Below are 21,450 nucleotides of genomic sequence, written 5' to 3' on the forward strand. Positions count from 1 at the left end.
TATCTTTACTGTAAAGTTCAATGACAATAAAAGGAAGTCTAAGTCTAATGTTTAAACTTACAGTTATGGATTCTGCACAAGATGGTTCTAATAGGAGCCAAAATTATAAGCCGTAATACTCTTGTCAACCTGTAGGGGTAATAAATAATTAAGGACTACAATCAAAATGGCAGAGCTCATAAACCCCCCCTCGCTTCCTGTCATAAAACAATAATCCATATTCCCCGCTGGCCCCTCTTGAATGATGGGCCATATCTTCTGTGGTTGAAACCGAATATAGTCACTGGACTCAGATTTTTACGGATGGATTCAAGGACCCAGAGAATAAGACCAGGTCAGTGATATCGGTACCGGACATCAGATTATATTAGTGTGTATAGAGCTGAACTGTTTGCGATAGTAATGGCACTAGAATGGGCTAAAGAAAGTGGATGCAATATGTAGTGATTCTGTTTCAGCTCTTACGACTATTGAGTCAGGAAATGTTAAGTGTCATCAGAGAATAATGAATGAAATTATATTTATCCACTCCAGAATTATGAGAGAATGAAAATGAGTGGCATTTGTACGGGTACCTGCTCATCTGAGAATACTGGGAAACAAAGAGCAGATAGGCCAGCAAAAACAGCAACCAAGAAAGAATAGATTGATGTAAACATGAACTTATCTCAGAGGGAAGGCAAATGCATAATTAGACAGAGGGCTATAGTCAACAAATAATTAAGGAAAATTATGAAAAAAGGCAGTTATTTTCTGTTCAGAACCAGGTTTCAAGATGGAGAGGGATTGTTAGGATCAAGTAGCACAATTACGATTGGGCATAGCTATTTAAATGATCAATTGTTTTGAATTGGGAAACATCTCACAGGAATGTGTGAACAATGTAGAGTATTAGAAACAGTAGAACATGTTTTATGGAATGTATTAAGTATAACATAGAAAGACGATATGAACTGAGGATACTAGGACCCGTGGATGGGAAATCTTGCGTACACTGAAAATGGAACGAAAATAATATAGGATTTTTTTTTTAATAATACCGGACTCAATGAGAGGCTGTGATGTAGTTATAATATAGAACAGAGAGTAGCAGTAATGCAACACATATGGGTACCAGCTGCCGTAAAACCGTAAAGAAGAAGAAGAGTTTGTGTAGGGGCGGGGGAGTTAGTAGCGAGCTCACAGCTGCTTGTTGTCATGGAGGAGCAAAGATGGCAGTCCTGGCCTACAGCCTGGGCAAGCGAGAAATAAACCAACATTTTACCATTAAAAACGCCAAGCTGGTATCGTTGGTGCTCGTTATACTGCTCTTCATATTCCACACGGCTTCGCGGTATTTCGGAGGTAAGCGATCCGTTAAAGTTCTTCGGGGCGAACGCTTGACACATGCTAATGCTAACGCTAGGTAGCTGGCTGTTTATGTCTGCTCTTTTTTCACTGAGGTGCATTCCCGTTACCCGGATGCCACTTTAAGGCGGGGATGTGCGGGTTTAAAGCGACCATGTTGATGGTTTAAGACAATAAAATCGAAATGTTGTAGTAGCGGTTTTACCAGCGAACACTGGCGAGCTATCGCTGCGTTCAGTGAGCTATGTTTACATGCTTCACAGCATGATAGATTGCTTACTTTAGGAGCTGAATGGAGAATCAAGTCAAATAAAACAGTTTTACTTGGACGACTTGCATATATGATGCATTATCATTTGAGTATGCTTAAAGTATTTTACTGATAGTTCATTCACACCCATAACGGTTACATTAGGTTCACTTCCTATTTAACAGAACGGGTGATGCTCAATGAGTGTTGTGTGGAGGATGTAACGATATAAATATTTGAAATTACTGTTCTAATGACGGGTTTCATGGTGGAAGAGGGGTTAGTGCAGAGGCCTCAAACAGGCGGCCCGCGGGCAAATTGCGGCCCGGGAGACAATATTGGGTGGCCCGCGCTTTGATATAACAATTTATTGTTGGTGCGGCCTGCTAGTTCAATATGAACGGCGCTTGATAGGTGAAGCTTGCTAATGTCCCCAATTTCCCAGAGAGACCCCTGAATGTCAGGGCACGAATTCTCTCGAAGCCCCTGTCAATTTCTACCAGATCAACATTATTCAGGGAGTGCCATAATGGCACTGCTTTTAGCACCCCCTACATCCTGAACTGACATTGTGTAAGCCCAGTTGTATATTGCATTTAGCCATGCAAGATATATTTGATCAACAGCTACACACGTCACACTAAGGGTGGCCGCAAAAAAAATGTTCAACACTGTTACAAATATGTGCCAGACTGTGAACCCACACCAAACCAGAATGACAAACACATTTCAGGAGAACATCCGCATTGTAATACAACATAAACACACCAGAACAATTACCCAGAATCCCATGCAGACCTAACTATTCTGGGCTACAATATAGACACCAACGCTGCCACCAACCCCCCACCCCCCACCCTCCCTACTTGTGTCGGTTGAGGTGTTGTATATTGTATCCCTGCAAGGTGTTCTGGGTATTGTTCTCTTGTGTTTAAGTTGTGTTAGGGTGTGGAAATTCTCCCAAAAAGGGTTTGTCATTCTTGTTTGGTGTGGGTTCAAAGTGTGGCGCATATTTGTAACAGTGTTAAAGTTGTTTATACAGCCACCGTCAGGGTGACCTGTATGGCTGTTGAACAAGTAGATCTTGCAGCCACTGATGTTGATCTGCACAAGACTCACACAGTGTGTTACAGAGCTGGCAGTTGGTTGTGTGATATAAAAGCGTGCGCGTTGACATGTAGTGGAGCAGTAGTCCTCTTTTGAAGGTGCGCAGACCCCTGGAGGAATTTGAAGGTATGCCAAGGGACAAGTGAGATTTATTAAAAACATTCTAAAAAACAGCAGCATTTCATAAATCCTTTATAAATATGTTTATTGAATAATACTTCAATGAAGTATGAATGTAAGTTCACAAACTTTGGAAAAATAATCCAACATTCAGTGTTGACAGCTAGACTTTATGTCAACATGTTCCATAAATATTGATGTTGAAGATTTCTTTTTTTGTGAATAAATTTTTAGAATGAAGTTCATGAATCCAGATTGATCTCTATTACAATCCCCAAAGAGGGCACTTTTAGTTGATGATTACTTCTATGTGTAGAAATCTTTATTTATAATGGAATCACTTGTTTATTTTTCAACAAGTTTTTTTTTGTTATTTTTATATCTTGTTTTCCAAATAGTTCAAGAAAGACCACTACAAATGAACAACATTTTGCACTGCTAAACAATTTAATAAATCAGAAACTGATGACATAGTGTTGTATTTTACTTCTTTATCTCTTTTTTTTCAACCAAAAATGCTTTGCTCTAATTAGGGGGCACTTGAATTAAAAACATGTTCACAGGGGGTACATCACTGAAAAAAGGTTGAGAACCACTGTTGTAGAGGACTTTAAAGGCAGTGCAGTCACGGCAGCCCTTAATAATGTTGGCCGGGTGAAAATTGGGACAAACTCGGGAGAATGGTTGCACTGGTAGATTGTCGGGAGGTGCACTGAAATTCAGGAGTCTCCCGGAAAAATCGTGAGGATTGGCAAGTATGTTGCTAGGGCGGGAAAGCCATTCATAGAAGGTGAATTCATTAAAAAGTGCATATTAGATTTTTTTAAGAAATCTTTTCTTGTGGCCCAGCCTCACCCAGTTTCTGCATCCAGTGGCTCCCAGGTAAATTGAGTTTGAGACCCCTGGGTTAGTGCGTCTGCATCACAATACGAAGGTCCTGAGTAGTCAGGGTTCAATCCCGGGCTCGGGATCTTTCTGTGTGGAGTTTGCATGTCCTCCCCGTGAATGCGTGGGTTCCCTCCGGGTACTCCAGCTTCCTCCCACTTCCAAAGACGTGCACCTGGGGATAGGTTGATTGGCAACACTAAATTGGCCCTAGTGTGTGAATGTGAGTGTGAATGTTGTCTGTCTATCTGTGTTGGCCCTGTGATGAGGTGGCGACTTGTCCAGGGTGTACGCCGCCTTCCGCCTGATTGTAGCTGAGATAGGCACCAGCGCACTCCACGACCCCAAAGGGAATAAGCGGTAGAAAATGGATGGATGGATGTTCTAATGACCAAAGTTGTCACAGTTATCATTATTATCATGGTATTGTTGCATATCTGAGCAGACGCACAGTGTTAATATAGCTAGCCCCTTTATGGTCTTGTGACAGCAACGTTTATTTTCCCAACAACTTCCTCAAATTTAATCCACTTTTTCTGGATTTATTTCGGCGCCTGCTTGTTTGCTTAAATCCTAACATGAAAACAAGATACATTAAAGTATTTTCCCATTAAAAAACGATTTAACCCCGATTCAAAATCATTTAAACACATTGGTGTCTGAGCTACTAAAATATAAAATTCTATACATTGAACCTGCAAGCTGTGTTCCCTTATAACAGAGGGATCGATATAAACTCAGTGGAATATGAGACGGAGGTGTTTTTACAGTGCATTAAAAGAACTGCTGAACAAAGTAGGAAGGAGGTGTTTTCATGTTGCATTAGAGCAATGTTCCCCAACCACCGGCCCGCGGCCCGTCTTGATTAGTACCGGGCCGCAAAATAATTTTTTTTTATTTTATATATATATTTTTTTCTAAATTGAATCAACATAAAAAAAACACAAGATACACTTACAATTAGTGCAACAACCCAAAAAAACTCCCTTTTTAATGACGAAAAAAAAAAAAATAGATTCCCCTCCTCGCCGTGCCGCGGGACTAATTATCAAGCGTTGACCGGTCCGCAGCTACAAAAAGGTTGGAGACCACTGCATTAGAGTGTACATGTATATAAGTTGCACCCACTAAATTTTGGAAGAAAAATATCATGTGTCCATATATTAGCTGCACCAGACTACAAATTAGTTACAAACCCCCTTTGCATATGAGTTGGGGAAATTGTGTTAGATGTAAATAAAAACAGAATACAATGATTTACCAATCTTTTTCAACCCATATTCAACTAAATGCTCTACAAAGACAAGATATTTGATGCTCAAACTCATTAACTTTATTTTTTTTTTGCAAATAATAATTAACTTAGAATTTCATGGCTGCAACACATGCCAAAGTAGTTAGCAAAGAGCATGTTCACCACTGTGTTACATCACCTTTTCTTTTAACAACACTCAAACGTTTGGGAACTGAGGAAACTAATTGTTGAAGCTTTGAAAGTGGAATTCTTTCCCATTCTTGTTTGATGTAGAGCTTCAGTCGTTCATAATGCGCCACACATTTTCGGTGGGAGACAGGTCTGGACTGCAGGCGGGCCAGGAAAGTACCCACGCTCTTTTTAAGAAGCCACGCTGTTGTAACACTTGTCTTGCTGAAATAAGCAGGGGCGTCCATGATAACGTTGCTTGGATGACAACATATGTTGCTCCAAAACCTGTATGGACCATTCAGCATTAATGGTGCCTTCACAGATGTGTAAGTTACCCATGCCTTGGGCACTAATACACCCCCATACCATCACAGATGCTGAATTTTCAACTTTGCGCCTATAACAATCCGAATGGTAATTTACCTCTTTGTTCTGGAGGACACCACGTCCTCTGTTTCCAAATATAATTTGAAATGTGGACTCGTCAGACATCAGAACACCTTTCCACTTTGCATCAGTCCATCTTAGATGAGCTTGGGCCCAGCCAAGCCGGCGGCGTTTCAGGATATTGTTGATAAATGGGTTTGGCTTTACATAGTAGAGTTTTAACTTGCACTTAAAGATGTAGCGACCAACTGTAGTTACTGACAGTGGTTTTATGAAGTGTTCCTAAGCCCATGTGGTGATATATTTTACACACTGATGTCGGTTTTTGATACAGTACCACCCGAGGGATCAAAAGTCCATAATATCATCGCTTACGTGCATTGATTTCTCCAGATTCTCTGAACGTTTTGATGATTTTACAGACCGTAGATGGTAAAATCCCTATTGTTTGTGAATTACTTAGCATTTCATGTAAGCTGCTTTTATACCCAATCATGGCACCCAACTGTTCCCGATTATCCTGCACACCTGTGGGATGTTCCAAATAAGTTTTTGATGATAATTCCTCAGCTTTATCAGTAATTATTGCCACCTTTCCCAACTTCTTTGTCACGTGTTGCTGGCATCAAATTTTAAAGTGAATGATTATTTGCAAAAAAAATTTTTTTTATGAGTTTGAACATCAAATATGTTGTCTTTGTAGCATATTCAACTGAACGTGGGTTGAAAATGATTTGCAAATCATTGTATTCCGTTTATATTTACATCTAACATAATTTCCCAACTCATATGGAAACGGGGTTTCCATATGAGTTGTTTCGACACGGTGTCGTAACATGGCAGTAAAATGAAAACATCAAACAAAACAGAAGTCATCGTCATGGACCCACTTGTTGCTGAGGCTAGCTCTCCAATCAGCTAAACAGACTCAATAACTCAACGGTGACATTTTGGTGAATTCACTGAGGAATTTGTGAAACTGTCATCATCATCTTTTGTCATTGGTCCTGTAGACACGTGAAAAAACAACACTTGCAAAAATTGTGGAAAAAAAGAAGCACAATGAGAATTTTTTTAAAAAAAATAAAATGTTGACATCAGCCAATAATAAAACCACAAAGCTTTGTCTTTAGAAAACAAAAACAATATGTTAAATGTATATACACACACACACACACACACACACACACACACACACACACACACACACACACACACACACACACACGTTGAAACCAGGGATCTTGGGCTGGAAAAGGTTGGTAAATGGTGAATGGGTTATACTTGTATAGCTCTTATATACCTTTTTAAGGAACTCAAAGTGCTTTGACACTATTTCCACATTAACCCATTCACACACTGATGGCGGGAGCTGCCATGCAAGGCGCTGACCAGGACCCATCAGGAGCAAGGCTGAAGTGGCTCAAGGACACAACGGAAGTGAAGGTGGTAGAAGGTGGGGATTGAACCAGTAACCCTCAGATTGCTGGCACGGCCACTCTGGTGATTACTGCTGTAAAACTTACAATTGTTGCTTTGAATGATGAATGAAGAATCCATATGAGTAAAAACACTATAGACATTTTGAAGATGGAACTGAAATTGTACTTCGGTTGAAAGTTTTAAACAGAAGGACACTGCAGCACCAGCGGTGAGCAAACTCGTCCAAGAGTTGGCGCCACAGCATAAACAATAACACTTTTTCAGTGTCTTTGCCTGTTTTAATTTTTTTTAGGAAAAAAGTATTGACTGTTGTCCGGAATTTACGGTAAAAGTTATAGATTTTAATTGTTATGCACTTTTATTTTAAATACATCTTAAAGTACTACAGTACAAAGCAATATTTAAAACAATAAAAGTTTAGCCATTAAAACAGGTAAAATACTATGACTAAAACACTATCAGTGACCCTTAAACATGAAAAATAGCGGCTTCTCTAACAATGTGTTTTATATATCTTTGTTATTTAAAATAATGACCTGCTGAAAAGATTTCCGTGTGTGTGTCGAAGTCCTTTTTGAAACCATTCAACCATATCGCGATAACAATGATAACCATGATTTGAAATTTTAACATCGTTGTATCCCTACTACAGGTTCAATGTTTGTCATTCCAGAGTCTGCAGTTATATATGCCGGTAGAAACTCTGTCATGGAATGGTTAGGGTTAATCAGTCAGCGCGGCAGAGGAAACGGTAAGGGGTTGGCTATGTAATGCTCACATTATTTGCTTTCTAAACTGGTGTCTAATGTAGTGGCCGGTGATAATGATGAATACATATACACTGGCGTGTGTTCACAGGAAGGGGTCATTGTTTACTCGCTGAGAGCAGCTGGTGGGTCTTGTGATTACACTAAATCTCTTTGCACTCCACCAGGCCTTCTATAGAGTCTCTTCCTATTGATTAATTCAATTGCAGAAGGCTCTTCTCATTTTGTATACTCAAATGACTGACTGTCTCTGAAGGCTTCATTTATTTTGTGTCATGCTCCAAAATTGGAGCCCAGTGTTACCGATAGCTCTGAATGGGTGCAGAGAGAGGAGGGTTCGGTCAGTCTAATGGAAATAATTGGAGTAAACAGAGCATTGTTTAGTGCCTGGTCTTAACCAGTAGCTTCTCTGTGCTTTGCCCCCCAGGCGGAGATTCTTGTGAATGGCTGCTGTCCAGCGGACGTTACTTGGGGGAGAATGTGTGGCAGCCTTATGGCTGCATGATGCACAAATACAAAAGCATGTGAGTAGCACTTGCTGTTGTTATAAGGAAACGTGAAACAAAGCTCTAAGAGCAGTGTTAGAAAAAAATCACTTTTATGGCTCTTTTTGCATTGTACTGACACTTTTTTGTTCTTTCACAGGGAAGCCAAAACTTGCCTTTCAAAAAAGCGAGTGGCCTTTTTAGGAGATTCCCGAATCAGACAGCTATTTCATTCCTTCATCAAAGTTATTGACCCTGGCCGAAGAGATGGCGGTGTCAAGGTATGCTTGGGACAGCAGCTTCTAAACATGGTATTACATATAGGGCAGAGTTATTCAACTTAAATATGTTTGGGGCCACATTTCCAGAAGGCCTTAAAGGGGCTGTTTGCACCTTGCTCACAGTTATGATTTCAAAGCAAAAAAATATCACAAGAACACTACGGGCAAGATTATGTTACCATATGTTACACATATATGTGTTTATAGGGGAGCTGCACTTTTTGGGGATTTTTGGGATCGTTCACATTCACTATGAAAGAACATTACAACAGGTGTATTTTTTTAATGCATTCTAAATAAATGCAATCAAAGGTTTGCCCTATTCTGCCTATAAAGCTCTTAAAAACACCCAAACACCTCCAATAAGCTTTTATATAGATGATGTAAGTATATATGTAGTGTAGTAACAGACTCGTTTATAATAACATTTAATATTTATGTGTTTGCTCATTTTTAAACATATACCGATCATTAATTTCAAAAACACATCACATTTGCTTTTTTTTTTTGGAACAACATCCCTGATTATCATTCACTACAGACTTTCTGAGAGACAACAAAAATAATAAAACCTCACTTACTGAACAGGGTCTACTGTCATTAGGATGCCGACTGCTAGGATGTTTATATATTCCCAGTTAGATGGAAATCGATTCATAATCCTCACCAAGAAAAGGGAGTTGGAGCCAAGCATCTTTTCGTGTCGCCATTTCTGGGTGTAAATTGGCTGTCAAAGTGTACTAACTTGTCGAAATATGTCCGTATCCTTCTACAATCTAGGTGAGAGGAATTATTTATGATATAGAATAAAGTTTGACGAGCAAGGAAACAAAGCAGCTGATCAGTCTATCATGTCAACATTGGCACACAAGCTCACGATTACGCTGCCGCTATAAATGATTTGTTTGCGTTAGCGCTTATAATAACAATTTTACTAAACCGCTTTTTGGATGTTTTTTTTATTGGGTTATATGGGCGGAATAGAGGACCACCCATTGGTTTTGCTGTTAGCCGACTTATATTTACAAGTTAGAATTAATTTAAAAAAAAAGTTTTATAATGATTGCAAACAATAGGCTAATTTCGAGAAAAAGGTTCATTTATACTTTAAGTTGTCTATATGTTTCCCAATTACTAAATTTGTGCAACACTTTTTCTTTTACCAGCCCGAATAAAATGATTGGATTTTATGGCACTCACTCACCCGGTCTTGTCAACACTTACGCGTAGAGAGCGTGTGCACGCGTATAAAAGCAGTCCAAGAGAAGCATGTTGTTGTTATGATAGGCTAATGTTGACTATCCAAATCTCTATCATTAGCAAACAAGACCCAAAGCTAATGCGCTTGTATGTGTTACATTCATGGTCAGAAGTTTACATACACTTGTGAAGGACATAATGTAATGGCTGTCTTGAGTTTCCAATAATTTCTACAACTCATATTTTTTGTGATAGAATGATTGGAGCACATACTTGTTTGTCACAAGAAACATTTATGAAGTTTTGTTGTTTTATGGATTAATTATGGGTCTACTGAAAATGTGACCAAATCTACTCGTCAAGCTGAGAACAACACAGCACTCTTCTCCCCTTCACAATAATAGCGCGGTGCACAACACCCGCAAAATCAAGGTTTCAAAAAAGTATGTTACGCATATATAATGTACTTAAAGCACTTATTGATACACTTACAAAATATTATGCTTTGACCTAAAATACTGGTCAAAATTGTCCAAAGATACCAATACCAAGGTACCAATACATGTTAGGATTTTTGCATTTATGTCAAAGTCACAACGATAGTCTCACACACACACACTAGGTGTGGTGAAATTATCTTCTTATTTGACCTATCCCCATGTGAGCAGCAGCGGTGGCAACGCTTCGGAATCATTTTGGTGATTTAACCACCAATTCCAACCCTTGATGCTGAGTGCCAAGCAAGGAGGCAATGGGTCCCATTTTTATAGTCTTTAGTATAGGGCTGGGCGATATATACGATATATCGCGGGTTTTTCTCTGTGTATTCGTTCTCACGCAGTTTCTTTTAGCTGCGGGCATTACACTTCAGGCTCTTCTCACTTTTTCCTGTCTCTCGTCACAGACAAGCAGGCGCACATTCTTACATACGTCACATACTATCACGTCATACGTCACATACGTATACGCCCTCGCCCAACAGAGAGGTAGCAGACTGGGCTACGTTAGCTGCTAACGAAAGAATGAAAGAAGACTTAATCCCCAATAAAAACAGCAGAAGATCCATCGTCTGGCGGTGGTTAGGCTTCAAGTGGAAATATGTCGAACAGACAACCGTAATTTGTCAAGTGTGGGGCAAAAGCGTTGCTATAAAAAGTAGCATTACTGCTAATATGTAGCATCATTTGAAAAGTCACTCGCTAGAGAATGAAGAGAATTTCATAACGTTCGTCGTAACCTACCACATAGTGAAGGACGAATACTATTTGATTTCCTATTATGCAACTCATTTTTATTTGACACTTAAAATGTCTCTGACAATCTTGCACTTTATGTTTTGGAAATTACTTGAATGTTTGTGCCATTGCTTTATAACTTCAATAAATAACTTTTGGTCAATTGACTTAGTTGGGATTTCCCTCTGCATGAAAGTTTAAAAGTAGCATATATGAATGTAGTATGAAGAAGAAGGTTTTAATGTATACACATATAATCATCATACTGCTGTGATTATATGCATCAAGTGTTCATTCAAGACCAAAGCAGAATATCGTAATATATATCGTATATCGCAATATGGCCTAAAAATATCGCGATATTAAAAAAAGGCCATATGGCCCAGCCCTACTTTGGTATGATGACTTGACTGGGGTTTGAACTCACGGCCTTCCAGTCTCAGGGCGAGCGGACACTCTAACCATGAGGCCACTGAGCAGTAAATTAAGAATTTAACTAACAAACATTTTATTTAATTGTATTAGACACAAAAAGCACATTTTATGTTGTTTAAATGTATTTCTATTGCTATTATTTTACTTGTTGTGGTTTATTCATTACAATGTGTTTACAGAGGTCCAAAGTCTTCTAGGGACACTCTTGTCTTGTTAGGAATTTGCCTCAACAATTTTCTCGGAGCCAGTACGGTGTCATTCCCGGGCCGGATTAGGTCCCCGAGTTGCGAGTTGTATAGCCCTGATATTTTCCACATTTTTTTTTAAATTAGCTTTAATCAGATGTGGATATCTCTCTGAATGTTCTGACCTTCCATGCTTGAATATTGCTGCTTTGTGCTATAGCAGATGTCGGCATGGATGGTATAAAACAAAAAAATAAAAAGTAACAACTCGTTTTTGTCAATATATGTTTATAGACCCAAAACGTAAAATAAATTACAAATATGTTTCTATAATTTGGTTGAGGTTAAGGGTTAGGCAGCACAACATAAAGTCTTGTTCGATACAGAGTTTTGCCTGATATTGCGGCTTTGACCAGACAAATATGAATATTTGAAAAATGCATATTGTTGATTTTTGTACTGCTTATAGCAGGGTTCCCAACCTTTTTTGCACCGCGGACCAGTTTAATGTAGTCATTATTTTCAGGGACCGGCTTTCAGTGTAATTTGGCCTGTCGCCACCCTTACGTCTCCATCTCATCGCTGCCTGGGGGGACAATAGACTACTGACTGTGGTAAAGAAGCCTACAATTTTTGGTTGGGTTTTCCGCTCCATATGCTGAATGGCAATATACGTTATATACCTCGATATTTTTTCCGTAAAGTAAAAACAAAACACAAAATAGTCTTAGTTACCTGAGATACTAAGTATGTCATTATTTTGACTTTGTAAATATTGACTTTTTAAAGACAAAAAAATGACCAAGTCAAATTAATGACTTGCTGTGTAAATAAGCGTTTGAAAAAAAAAGAGTTAAAAGTGGGGCCACATGCTGACAAATGCTCAACTCATCATGCTTAATTTATTACAGCATTTGGGAAGCCTGTAGTTGATTTTTATTATGTAAATGTTATATTTTTATCAACATGTGATAGCAACGGACCCTGACATTCAAAACTAGGCTGTTACATTTCTAATGATAAATGTAACTCTTGCTGAAAAAATAGTACAATACCAATAGGAGAGACTATTCATTCATCCCTGAACACCATGGGGTTCAGTACACTTTATGATGCTGTTACATTATTATATCAACTATCAGAGACAGAAAGTCTTCATTTAACATAATGTCATTTTTTGCTGCTTCAACACAGAAAAAGGTAAAGTAAATTTTACATTGATTTTTACAAATCAATTTGTAAAAAAATACATTCATAAGTCCATTTTTTTCCATTTTAACAATTTTGCACAAAATTGTCAATTGTAAAAATGATTTCTTATCCGTTTTAAATCTGGAAAAAAAATAAAAATGAATTAACACATTTTCCACAGTTTGCGCTAACACCATGTTGCTCTTTACCACTAAGTAAGTTGAAATATAACGGACAGTGCTTCTGCTGGTTGTTGTCAAGTAGTGCACTCCATGTTGCCTCAATTGCTTCAAGGCACAATTAATCAACAATGATTGGTCTTAATGATAACTCAATCAGGCATTATGAGTACGCAATACTCAAAAAAAATTTCTGCATTGTAAAGTTGTCTATGAATCGGTTTGACTTCCAGCTGGAAAGTCACACTCTGTTCTTTACACATTCCTTTTGTGTCCCCATGTCCGACTGAAGCATGAAGACATTTCTTTTGAAGAAAAGAGCTCCTCTCTTTATGTGGTGAGCTATTAGTAGATGTTTTATATCATATCATCTGACAACAGTGGGAAAACATCCGCCTTTCTTTGTATTTCAAGGACATGCTGTGGTATCCAGAGGCAAATAATTCAATGAAGGAGCGTTTGATATCATGGACACACGTGCGTATGGATATTCTGTAATTGTTCATTACATTATTAGGGTAAATGAGCCACAACTTGTGTAATGTTTTGCAGGAAGGTTCCGCAAAGCCAGATGTTGTCATCCTTGGTGTTGCAACAGTACGTTTGACAAAAAAAAAAAAAGAAAGAACTTCAAAACGAACTGAACCGTTGAGCAGAGATCTTCATCCTCTCTATTTCTTCATTTACCACAGTGGTCGATCAAGTTGCATGGGGGTCGCAGTGAGACGTTACAGCAGTACAAAGTCAACGTGACAGCCATCGGCATTCACCTGGAGAGGCTGGCCGAGCATGGGGAGGTCTACTGGGTCCTGCAAGGTCAGCTTCTAATAGTCTTAAGTGATATTTCCCTGCACCCCAGTGATAAATCTCCCGTATGATTGCTACAGTCATGGCAATCTATTTCAACTATGGTTATCATTGTGGTTGTACGTTGCAGTGGTGTACAACATGGGTTGTGTGATAAAGACGAGCTTTCCCGCAGCGCTTTGTTACTACGGCGGCCGCCTTAACAACAAAGAGCCGCCGCCTAAGCTAAAGTTTTAACAAGCTGCTCCGCTTTGTTCTGTCTCCGTCAGTACTCTGCAGTACCCAACATTGTCCCACCCACAGAACCATCTTATTGGTTACACGCAGAACGGTAACAGCCAATCAGCAGTGCGTATTCAGAGCGGTAACAGCCAATCAGCAGTGCGTATTCAGAGCGCATGGAGTCAGTGCTCCAGCGTAGTGATGAGCAGATAGGTGTCTCGCAGGTAAGCATCAGGCATCGGACTCTTCCCAATTTATAATAAACACCTCCCAGTAAACTGCTAGTAACATCACTATGAGCCCAGTGACGTTCTAGAAACCTAAACGGCAGCTCAGCTCGCTCGCAGTCCTTGAGGTGAAGGCTAATTAGCTTTTAGCGTAACTTTAGCTCATTTTGCGGTGTGTGTGTGTGTGTGTTACGGACAGCAAAGCTCTGTCTGTCTGTTATTTCACTTGACCTTTTTTTGTGTTGATTGAGCTGTGTTGAAGCAGCAAAAAACGACATTATGTTAAATGAAGAGTTTCCTGAAGCTGTCTCTGATAGTTGATATAATAATGTTACTGCATCATAATGCCTACATGATGTTCAGGGATTAATAGTTTCTCCTATTGTTATTATAATATTTTTTCAGCTATAATTACATTAATCATTATTAATGTAGCAGCCTCATTTTAATTGGCAGGGTCCCTGCTATCACATGTTGATAAAAATATAACATTTACATAATAGAAATCAACTACAGGCTTCCCAAATGCTTTAATAAATTAAGCATGATGAGTTGAACATATGTCAGCATGTGGCATAATAATGACATACTTAGTACCTCAGGTAAGTATGACTGCTTTCTTTTCACTTTATGGAAAAAATATCGAGATATATCTCGTATATTGCCATTCAGCAAATGGAGCGGAAAACACAACCAAAAATTTTAGACTTCGTCCTGCGACGAAGCCGGCCTACTTCACCGCAGACTGTAGTCTATTGCTCCCTAGGCTATGTGGTGGCAGCGACGATGTGGAGACTTGTTGGCGACACCCACCCCCAATCCTTACACCCACCCACCCCGAATCCTTACACCCACCCACCCCCTTCCACGGTCTGTCCACCGGACAGACACCACCTTAACCAACACATTTTCTGGGGGAAACACTGAAGACCATATCAATTTTGCCGACGGTAGAGCTTTTAATACTATTGTTATATCATGGTTCGGGTTGGGTTCCGTTTACACTATATCAATTCTCGATAACTGGGAATTGCTACTCAACGATACGAATTTTCGGTGCTTTTGTGTGTTTTAATAATTATTCATTGTTTTTGATAATAACAGCTCAGTGCTTTATTGCAACATTTTAAAAAATGAGCCAGGGGTGCTCATTGGGTCGATGTAGGCCTACACAATTAATCAAATTTTAATCGTGATTATGATTTTGGTCGCTACGAATAAATGAGAGTGATCTTCGGCAATATTAACATAAAAAAACAACAGACTTCACTGCATTTCAAAATAAGCACTTTGACAACCAACAGTCAGCCAACCACCAAGGGGCAACCAAACATGTGGCCCGCGGGCCAATTGCGGCTTGCGAGACATTATCTTGATAAGACAATTTAATGCTAGTGCGGCCCTCGAGTTTAATATGAACGCATGAACGGCACTTGACAGCGTCATACTTGCCAATGCTCCCGATTTTCCCAGGAGATCCCTAAATTTCAGGGCATCCATTCTCTAGAATTGCTGTCGATTTTCTCCCAACTAACAACATTCAGGGGGTGGCATGATGGCACTGTCCTTAACGCCACTTACATCCTGTACAAACAGCGTGCAAGCCCAATTATATGTTGTATCTGGCTATGCAAGACACACGTGTGTTATTGCAAGACGTTTTTGATCAACAGCTACACTGGTGGCCGTAAAAAAAACTTTCACACTGTTACAAATATGCGCCACACTGCAAACTCACATCAAACAAGAATGACAAACACATTTTGGTAGAACATCCGCACCATAACACAACATAAACACAACAGAACAAATACCCAGAATCCTATGCACCCCTAACTTTTCCGGGCTACAATGCACACCGCCGCTACCACCAAACCCCACGCCCCTCCTACTTGCGTTGGTTGAGGTGGTGTATATTGTAGCCCGGGAGAGTTAGGGCTGCAAGGTTTTCCAGGTATTTGTTCTGTTGTTTTTAAGTTGTGTTAGGGTGCGGATGTTCTCCCGAAATGTGTTTGTCATTCTTGTTTGGTGTGGGTTCACAGTGTGGCGCATATTTGTAACAGTATTAAAGTTGTTTATACGGCCACCCTCAGTGTGACCTGTATGGCTGTTGATCAAGTATGTCTTGCAGTCACTTACGTGGATCTGCATACGCCTCATTCAACAAGTAACTGAGCCGGCACGCTGGTTGTGTGATGTAAAAGCGGACGTGATGACATGTTGTAGAGCAGTGGTTCTCAAATGGGGGTACGTGTACCCCTGGGGGAACTTGAAGGTATTCCAAGGGGTATGTGAGATTTTTTAAATGGATATTCTAAAAACTAGCAGCAATTCAAAAATCCTTTATAAATATATTTCTTTAATAATACTTCAACAAAATATGAATGTAAACTCATAAACTGTGAAAAAAGAATACAACAATACAATATTCAGTGATGACAGCTAGACTTTTTATGGACATGTTCCATAAATATTGATGTTAAAGATGTCATTCTTTATGAAGAAATGTTTACAATCAAGTTCATGAATCTAGATGGATCTCTATTACAATCCCCAAAGAGGGCACTTTAAGTTGATGATTACTTCAATGTGTAGAAATCTTTATTTATAATTGAATCACTTGTTTATTTTTCAACAAGTTTTTTAGTTATTTTTATATCTTTTTTTCCCCAAATAGTTCAAGAAAGACCACTACAAATGAGCAATATTTTGCACTGTTATACAATTTGATAAATCAGAAATTGATGACATAGTGCTGTATTTTACTTTTTTATCTCTTTTTTTTTTTCAACCAAAAATGCTTTGTTCTGATTAGGTTGTACTTGAATTAAAAAAAATGTTCACAGAAGGGTACATCATTGAAAAAAGGTTGAGAACCACTGTTGTAGAGGACGCTAAAGGCAATGCAGTCACGGCATGCCCTTAATAATGTCAGCCAGGTGAAAATTGGGACAAATTCGGGAGAATGGTTGGATCGGTAGATTGTCGGGGGTCCCGTAGAGATAGGGTGAGCCTATGTCTAAGGAGCTCAATTCTCCCACGCACGCGCCCCTTCACCAGATGCCACTCGAACGCCTCCCTATGGAGGTGTCTCGGGCATGTGCGACCAGTAAATTAGATTAGATTAGATAGTACTTTATTTATTCCGTCAGGAGAGTTCCTTCAGGAAAATTACAATTTTCAGCACAATCCCATTCAAGATCAGACAAACATTAAAGGGAGACAGAACAGGATCGCTGATGGGTCTGCCGGCTTCCAGCGCCCCTTACAAAAAAAGATGAGATACAGGTAAACAAGCGGGGGGGGGGAAATAGAAGATTAAAATAAAATTAAAAAAAATAGGTCTTAGCCTGGGCCCTGGAGAGGGGGTGCAGACTGAGGCCAAGGGAAAAAAACAACTCATAGCCATAGTACACATCCCTCTTACATGTGTGTAAGAGGGAAACATCAAAGAACACAGAGGACATTAAAGACATTAAAGCAGCAGATCCAACCAGACACTTCTACATACAGCTATGAATAAAAAGTAAAAGAAACATATCCACTGTGGTGGCCTCTGCGGTGTTCCACACCATCGTCCGCTGGGGTGGAGGGAGGATGGCCAGAGACAGGAGCAGACCCAACTCAGCAACCAGGACAGCCGACTCCACTCCCGGCCAGTGTCTAGTCCGCATGGATGAGCGATGATACGTCCAAGGAGACTGAGGTGTCCGACACCTGCTCACCCAGCCAAGACACCGCGAAGCCTCTCCGTCCCAACGCTCAGTGCCAGCTCCGCAGCCCTGTCCCCTCATCCGCATCTCCTCCAGTCCCTCCAAAGCGACTCCGGTGTGGCAGAGACCCAGCAGCTGGTCTCCATGGCCAAAAGGCTCCCGGGAGGCAGATCCAGAAGTCCACAAAAAAAGCACCACAGAGGTCACGAAAGTGACACCCCTTGTCACACAGTCCCAAAGGGTCCCGGACCAAAAGGCAAAAAAATATAATAACACATGAAAACAAGAGGGAAACACAAAAGGATGATACAATAGCACAGAGCTCCTGCCTACAGCAGCCACTGCTGCAGCGCCATCTTGGAAAAAAAAAAAAGTAGGAGGCCACAGGGAAGTACACGTTGGGAAGAATATGTCTCCCGGCTAGCCTGGAAACGCCTCAGGATCCCCTAGAGGAGCTGGATCAAGTGGTTGGGGGTGGGAAGTCAGACTTCCCTGCTTCGGCGACTGCCCCAGCGACCCGACCTCAGATAAGCGGAAGAAGATGGATAGATGGATGGATAAATAATTTTTATAAATATAAGCGTATTTGTAAATACATTTTTGAGATTTTAAATTATACACAAATAAAAGTTATGAATATAAAAATGTGATATACAATTAAATCAAGAATTTTTATAAAAAAATGTGCATGTGTAAATATATTTTTGAGATTTTAATATAATTATGCTTGATTTTGTATTTGTATCCATCCATCCATCCATCTTTTCCCGCTTATCCGAGGTCGGGTCGCGGGGGCAGCAGCCTAAGCAGGGAAGCACAGACTTCCCTATCCCCAGCCATTTCGTCCAGCTCCTTCCGGGGGATCCCGAGGCGTTCCCAGGCCAGCCGGTAGACATAGTCTTCCCAACGACGGCGTGGCGCAGTGGCAGAGTGTCCGTGCGCAACCCGAGGGTCCCTGGTTCAATCCCCACCTAGTACCAACCTCGTCACGTCTGTTCTGTCCTGAGCAAGACACTTCACCCTTGCTCCTGATGGGTGCTGGTTAGCGCCTTGCATGGCAGCTCCCTCCATCAGTGTGTGAATGTGTGTGTAAATGGGTAAATGTGGAAGTAGTGTCAAAGCGCTTTGAGTACCTTGAAGGTAGAAAAGCGCTATACAAGTACAACCCATTTATTATTTATTTATCATTTAACGTGTCCTGGGTCTTCCCCGTGGCCTCCTAGAGGTTGGACGTCCCCTAAACATCTCCCTTGGGAGGCGTTTGGGTGGCATCCTGACCAGATGCCCGAACCACCTCATCTGGCTCTGAATTTGCATATGTGGATCGCTTTTTTGCTTTGTGTCATTGAGACATTCCTCCCACAAATCAGATGCACAAATAAATGTGACCTATACACTCCCCTGAATAACCAGCAGAGGGCACTGCAGCCAGAGCGGTCTGGGTCACAGAGCATTATAAGCAAAATGCCCGGAGTGCTCTGCACAAAAACAATCCACATCTTTACAGAGAGAACGCACAACGGGCCTGAACTAGCTAGCATTAGCGTTGTATTAGCTAATGCTAATTTATCCAGTTAATCTGAGAGACCATGCTAGCTGCTTATTTTATTGTATCAATGCCGTTTAATGACCTTGTCCTGATGTAGATACTAATCTCTTATCACGCTGCAGTGCCTCTGCTGGTTGTTCAGGGGAGTGTGTGGGTCACATTTATTTGTGCATCTGGTTTGTGGGAGGAATGTCTCAATGACACAAAAGCAAAAAAGTAATCCACATGTGAGAATTCAATACAAATACAAAATCAAGCATATTGATATTAAAATCTCGAAAATATATTTACAAATACATGTTTATTTATACAAATTCTTGATTTATTTTTATGTCACATTTTTATATTTATAAATTTTATTTATATATATTTTCAAATGATCTTAAATATATTTACAAATACGTGTTTTAATTATACAATTTATTTTTTTATTTGTACATCACATTTGTATTTGTATATTTGTTAATATATGCATATGTATTAATATCATATTGATATATATAAGTTGATGTGAGACAATTCTACTTCCATACACAGCTAGGTTTATTCTGAGAGGAACTGTGTAGTTTCTTTTTGCCATGTTTCAAGCCAAACGACGCCGGTGCTGATGTGAGTCTTGTCTGCAGGAAGTAAGCAGTGTTGCCTAAAATGCAGGAAGTAAGCAGTGTTGCCTAAAATGCATGAATAAATTAAAAATATAAACTGTATTACTTACCATCTAAAATTTTACCGCGGTTTATCATCATACCGTTTACCGTTTACATTCCTATTGCTAACAGAGCTGGCCATCCGCCACCGGCACAAAGCCCCAACGAACAGCTACAAAAGTAGGGGTGCCCAAATGCAGACTAGCGTAACATCAACCGTGCACCGAGGGACCCCATATCTATCCACATCTCAAAGACTCTCCAAAATAACGGAAGTAATAACGTTTTATGTCCTATACTGTATATACTGTGAGCAGTACAAATAATGTGTTCCTTTGTATGTAACTTTCGTGCATAACCTTATTTTTTCACTTGTTTGCACTTTATGATCGCACTCTGCAATGGCATATTTATTTTAATCAGCTATGATCGCACTCTGCAATGGCATATTTATTTTAATCAGCCCTTTGTCTTTTGTTCATTTATTTTATATTAATGAAATGTTTTTTTATAGTTTAATTTTGAAGTGAAAGACAAATATACACACTGTTTGTTTAGAATAGAAAGTGTAATAAAATATATTTTAAAAACAGTAAACAATTGTGATTTGTAATCAAGATTTCAATATTGATGAAAATAATAGTGATTATTATTATGGCCATAATTGTGCAGCCCTAGGTGTGTTTGTCTGTCGCGAGGCATTAAAAAAGTGGCAATCATCCATCTTCACTATGAAGTCACTTGAGAGAAATTCCCGGCACCAGAGGATCCTGTAAGATGAAAAATGCTATCCAATATATACAGTATATACTGTATATCTACAGTCATGGCCAAAAATATTGGCACCACTGCATTTCTGTCAGATAATGCACCACTTCTCCCATAAAATTGTTGAAATTACAAATGCTTTGGTATTCACATGTTTCTTTATTTTGTTTGCTTTGGAGCAACACAAGAACCACCCCCAAAATAAGCCAAATTGATCTTATTTTTACACAGAGCTCCAAAAATGGACTGGACAAAATTATTGGCACCCTAAACTTAATATTTGGTAGCACACCCTCTGGAAAAGATAACTGAAATCAATTGCTTACTGGGCTTCACCGTGGCAGAGGGGTTAGTGCGTCTGCCTCACTATACCAAGGTCCTGCAGTCCTGGGTTCAAATCCAGGCTCGGGATCTTTCTGTGTGGAGTTTGCATGTTCTCCCCGTGAATGTGTGGGTTCCCTCCGGGTACTCCGGCTTCCTCCCACTTCCAAAGACATGCACCTAGGGATAGGTTGATTGGCAACACTAAAATTGGCCCTAGTGTGTGAATGTGAGTGTGAATGTTTTCTGTCTATCTGTGTTGGCCCTGCGATG

General features: G+C 39.8%; 1 protein-coding gene across 8 annotated transcripts in view; it reads left to right on the forward strand.

Moving 5' to 3' along the window:
• The first annotated feature begins 1,141 nt into the window (after positions 1-1,141).
• Positions 1,142-21,450, forward strand: part of casd1 (CAS1 domain containing 1) — a 126,568-nt gene continuing 106,259 nt past the window's right edge. For 5 of the 8 annotated variants that reach the window (XM_061882374.1, XM_061882375.1, XM_061882378.1 and 2 more), the window contains exons 1-7: positions 1,142-1,344; positions 8,160-8,256; positions 8,378-8,498; positions 13,216-13,260; positions 13,338-13,400; positions 13,476-13,520; positions 13,616-13,739. In XM_061882374.1, coding sequence (XP_061738358.1) covers positions 1,212-1,344; positions 8,160-8,256; positions 8,378-8,498; positions 13,216-13,260; positions 13,338-13,400; positions 13,476-13,520; positions 13,616-13,739 — 628 coding nt within the window. In that variant the 5' untranslated portion in view covers positions 1,142-1,211. Of the gene's footprint in view, positions 1,345-8,159; positions 8,257-8,377; positions 8,499-13,215; positions 13,261-13,337; positions 13,401-13,472; positions 13,521-13,615; positions 13,740-21,450 lie in introns of those variants that run through there. The other 3 variants (XM_061882373.1, XM_061882381.1, XM_061882379.1) reach the window with 3 other exon arrangements.

This window comes from Nerophis ophidion, linkage group LG21 (genome assembly GCF_033978795.1).
Source record: "Nerophis ophidion isolate RoL-2023_Sa linkage group LG21, RoL_Noph_v1.0, whole genome shotgun sequence".
Classification (NCBI taxonomy): Eukaryota; Metazoa; Chordata; class Actinopteri; order Syngnathiformes; family Syngnathidae; genus Nerophis; species Nerophis ophidion.